Genomic DNA, 4,363 nt, shown 5'->3' with positions numbered 1-4,363 from the left:
TTCTTCTTGAATAGTTGACTGCTGCTTTAAGACCATTTAACTCTGATAGAACCCCTAGTTTCACCCATTGACAAGCTATTGTGCATGAAAGTCCTTAATCCCTCTTCGCAATCACTGACTTTTCCACCGAACAATAACATGTTCTAGTAAGAGCTGACAAATTGCCGACGACTCGTTCACTTGTTCGATGGTTTCGTGTACAGAAAAGAGAAAATTTAGAGCAATTCAAATGCAATCACACGCAACGCGAACTCTTTTTATGTCTTCTTTTTACCATCATTTAATGGAAGCGTCTACGGTCACGATGCTGATGCAAGTTTTTAGTTCTTCGTGGCACCTGAGTCAAGGTGAATTAATGCAACTTGCCGGAAGCTTATGGCAGGAGATGTCATTTTGCGTTCAGGGTATCTTTTCCGTTAAAAAAGTTGAAAAGCAAACCCATTAGCGAGAAGACAGCTGATTAATAATTGTTCAATTACTACTGTTCACCGAACAAATCTGACAAGCTGCTGACACAAAAATGTCAACAGTCGTGGATCTAATTGGTCGTTGTGCCGTCCGCCAATCAGCTCTTTCTTCGCTATTCTGTCCGTGATTGGCGGGGTGGACCTGGCTCCTTGGCTTGTGTGCTTCTAATCCTATTATGTATTGTCCTCGACCAATCGCGAATGCAGTCCATTTGTCATCCATTTAACTTCTCTGCTACTCTTTTCTCTTGTAGTTATTATCGCTCCCTGTGATCGGCGCCATCACGGTTAAGCTGTCTCTGCCACCTGAGTTTTAAAATACACCGCCGCACCCACGTCCGACACCAGACCCTACACTATACTTGCGTGAGAACGCTGCGCAGCACTCGGCAAATTAATAAGGCTTGTAGTCAACAATTTACAAACATTACCTACTGGACCACTCAACATGACGGAACAAGAGAGGGGAGCGGGAGCCAAGTCGTTCTCTATCAGCAGCATCCTCAGTAGACCTGATGGAGAAAAGGAGAGACAACAAACACGGGCATCAGAGGCGGAGAAGGGCGACAACGCTGCCGATTCCTCTCCTAGTAAACCGGAGCCAGTGCATCCAACTCCGTTATTTCATCCCACGTTTTCTCATTTGCTCGAGCGCGGCCTGGTCGGCAAACACCCGAGTTGGTACCCTTGGCCCTACCACGCGCCGTTCCTTCATCTCCCGCTGGAAAGTAAGTTATATCTTTTTACATTTTAAAAAAATATTTATCTTGTTTTTTTTAATTATTTAAGTATGAGGATTTTCTCTAATATTTGATATATTGCACCTTCATTATTATTTGAGAGATCTTGAACATGCAATTTTAAAAAATTGTGGTTATGTCAAATAATATACGAAACATTCTTTACCACAGGTCTTAGTGTCAGTAAAGTGAATTAATTAAACATTGTTCAAATTTAACTAACAATTTGTTGTATTAATATATTTTATGTTAATTTAATTGTAATTTGAAAATTAAATGACAACACCTTTCCCTTCCGTAATATCCTACAGACACCAAAATGTAAACGAATATTTCTTTTAAGGGTGTTCCCACACTCGACAAAATAGAAATTGATATAAAAATGTTCACAGTGAGCTTGAAAATATTATTTCAATTATCATACCCCCAAAAAATGTTGGGTACAATTCAAAGAAACAAAATCAATACAAAATCAAAACAAAAGAACGTTTCATCAAAATTGTCGTCTTAAATATCATTCAACTTATCTATCTTGATATTATCTGATTTTTCTGGCATCTTTATAGAATACTTAATTGATGAAAACTTATCAAACCAAAACACTGAGTTGCCATATTGCAAAATATTATTAAGGTGGAACAAATCTTCCCTATCCTACAACATTTTACATGATAACATGTAAATTGATGGCCTAAAATAAAATAAGTATTTAATTAATGTTTATTATTTCACTTGTATTTATTCGTTTTCGATTTATTAATTTATCTTTATTTATTTATTTTTAGGAAGCGGTTTTCCAATGAGTCACGTTCACGTCCCATCTTCACAACAGCTGAAGTTGCACCCTGTCCACTCTCCCCCCGACCGCCAGTCGTCCCCGGCACTGTCACCCCGGAGTCCTACCCCGTGTCCACCAACCCCCACGTCACCACACAGTGTGGACATCAACAGTGACAAGAGTGACGGCGTCGAGGTAGATCACGACGACAAATCTTCAGAGTGCAGTGACAATATCAGTGTCAATGAACCTCTAAACGAAAGCCATGGTAGCGGAAACCTTAATGACAGCACGGACTCGGGACTTGATGACGTTAACAAAAACCGGAGGAAAAAGAAAACTCGCACAGTGTTTTCTCGCAGCCAAGTTTTTCAGCTAGAGTCAACATTCGACATGAAGCGCTATTTGTCCAGCTCGGAGAGAGCGGGACTGGCTGCCTCCCTCCATCTCACAGAGACTCAGGTGAAAATATGGTTCCAGAACCGCCGTAACAAGTGGAAACGCCAACTTGCGGCGGAACTGGAGGCTGCCAATATGGCCCACCACGCCCAGAGATTGGTCCGGGTACCGATTCTCTACCACGAGAATGCCCACAGCCACGGAACTCCGGCCGCCGGGGACCACCACCCTAGCTCCCTCCCGTCAGTGATGCCCACGGCGTACCCACCTCTGTACTACTCCCCGGGATACTCTCAGATCTCATCTCTCCGCTCATCCCTGACGGGTATCGTTTGAGGTGTCAACCAACTTGCCTGCCACGCCGAAAACGCGATACGATCTGGCTTATCAAATAACAATTACATTATGGTGAAGTTTTCTTGGCAGTTCATTACCCGAACAATGGGGGAAATTGGCAACTCATTAAAAGACCTGGCGTTTATATATATCTTCACCCTCATCGGAAGCCTTGTTCAATTAACTGTGTTTGAGACAACATATTTCTGAGACTGGCAACTGAACGTAACTGTGCGATTGTTCAAAAGCGGTTATGATCCAAACCAGACTATTCACTTTTCTCTTGGCATGTACAATCACTTGTCGCTTGCCATTTTATGACGGCAGTTTGTGTTGATGCTTTGGACTATCTTATATAAGTCGAAGAATCGGGAATTAATTTTATATAGGTTATTGTGCAAGTGTACTTGCCTGTAAGATGAAAAACGCATTTCTTTAAAATGTTAATAATGAAGTACAATTTAGTGATTTACTTTTTTCAATGACAAAATACTCTTTTAAATTTGTATTTGTGTATTTTCTTGAAACCATCGGTGTTTCGTCTCTGTTACATAGCTTGTGTCTTTTGCGATATTGTTCGACATGAAATTGTAGTTGCTGACAGAAAAAAAAGGAACTGAAAGAAGAATTCACACGAACGAAGAATGTTTAAAAAAGCAAAAATCAAAGCAAGGGCATGGACGGCCTTTTATCGAAGATTGATATTCGTTTACTAAAAGGCTTGCGGGCAAGCTGTCGTTATCTCCGTACGCTATGGAATCCAATCTGTACATATAAACTAAGATAAGTTATTTTTGTAAATGTTCATGTTTTTTCTATTTCTTTGTATGTGAAATAAATTGAATTGTAAGACATCCAATTGTTGTTCTTATTTTGTGTTGACAACCCAACTCTCTATCTCTTTCTCAGATTAGGAATTTTGTTCGCTTTATGACATGTCAGCTACTGGTCTAATTAGCATTTTCACATACGTGTGCGTGTTTTTACATTTTTTTTTTTTTATTTTTCGAAATAGTGTAAAGGTTTCCATAACAGTAAAGTACTTTTTTTTCGAGATTCTCTGGGCTGAAATATCCATACAGTTATGTTATATTCATTTAGCATCTACAGGTAGTTTTGCAAGCTATGTTAGTAAAAAATTGTGAATAGCTCACTAATTCTAAAACCTTTTACATTAAGTAAAAGTAAACTTATCATAGTATCACATAGTGATTTGTAGAGACCAGAGATTAGTGAGAATTGTATTATCTAGTCATTCCTATGAGGTAATTGATATTTTGCACATAACTTTTTGATACAGATTATCTGAAATCCTACACATACGCACAATATACTTTAGCGCCAAAGAATTTTTACTTAAACTCCCATCTTAGATGGAATAGAACTGCAGTCATCCAAAATTTTCAAAAATAAGAACATGAAAACAAACACTTGTAGATATTGCAAAAACCCCTAGTACCTTTTCACTGTAGCATTTCAATTTCTTGCCAATATTTTAAATTCACTTAATTTTCTGTTGATTCGTTCACGTTTAATTTCAGAAGAATCTTATCAACATGGTAGCTTAGTTTGCAAAAGGAAGATCAAATCATGATGCAATATCTAAAAATTTATGGGAAGACGCAATTTGGTTTTTGACATGT

At 38.8% G+C, this 4,363-nt stretch overlaps 1 protein-coding gene across 1 annotated transcript; it reads left to right on the top strand.

Annotated features, from left to right (window-relative positions):
- Positions 1–651: 651 nt before the first annotated feature.
- Positions 652–3,574, top strand: LOC106169019 (uncharacterized). The gene is made up of 2 exons (XM_013548304.2): positions 652–1,195; positions 1,993–3,574. The coding sequence occupies exons 1-2, from the start codon at positions 916–918 to the stop codon at positions 2,718–2,720; spliced, it is 1,008 nt and encodes a 335-aa protein (XP_013403758.2). The 5' UTR covers positions 652–915; the 3' UTR covers positions 2,721–3,574.
- The last annotated feature ends 789 nt before the right edge of the window (positions 3,575–4,363 follow it).

The sequence above is a fragment of the Lingula anatina genome, chromosome 1 (assembly GCF_051362555.1).
Source record: "Lingula anatina isolate TDL-2025a chromosome 1, LinAna3.0, whole genome shotgun sequence".
NCBI lineage: Eukaryota > Metazoa > Brachiopoda > Lingulata > Lingulida > Lingulidae > Lingula > Lingula anatina.
Note: the sequence above shows the minus strand (reverse complement) of the source record. Positions and strands in the feature narration are given on the sequence as shown.

Bases quoted from the DNA above. Each gene is read 5' to 3' on its own strand.
- LOC106169019 (XM_013548304.2), top strand. From the start codon at position 916: ATGACGGAACAAGAGAGGGGAGCGGGAGCCAAGTCGTTCTCTATCAGC. The intron at 1,196-1,992 runs GTAAGTTATATC...ATTTATTTTTAG, and splicing joins CCTTCATCTCCCGCTGGAAA to GAAGCGGTTTTCCAATGAGT.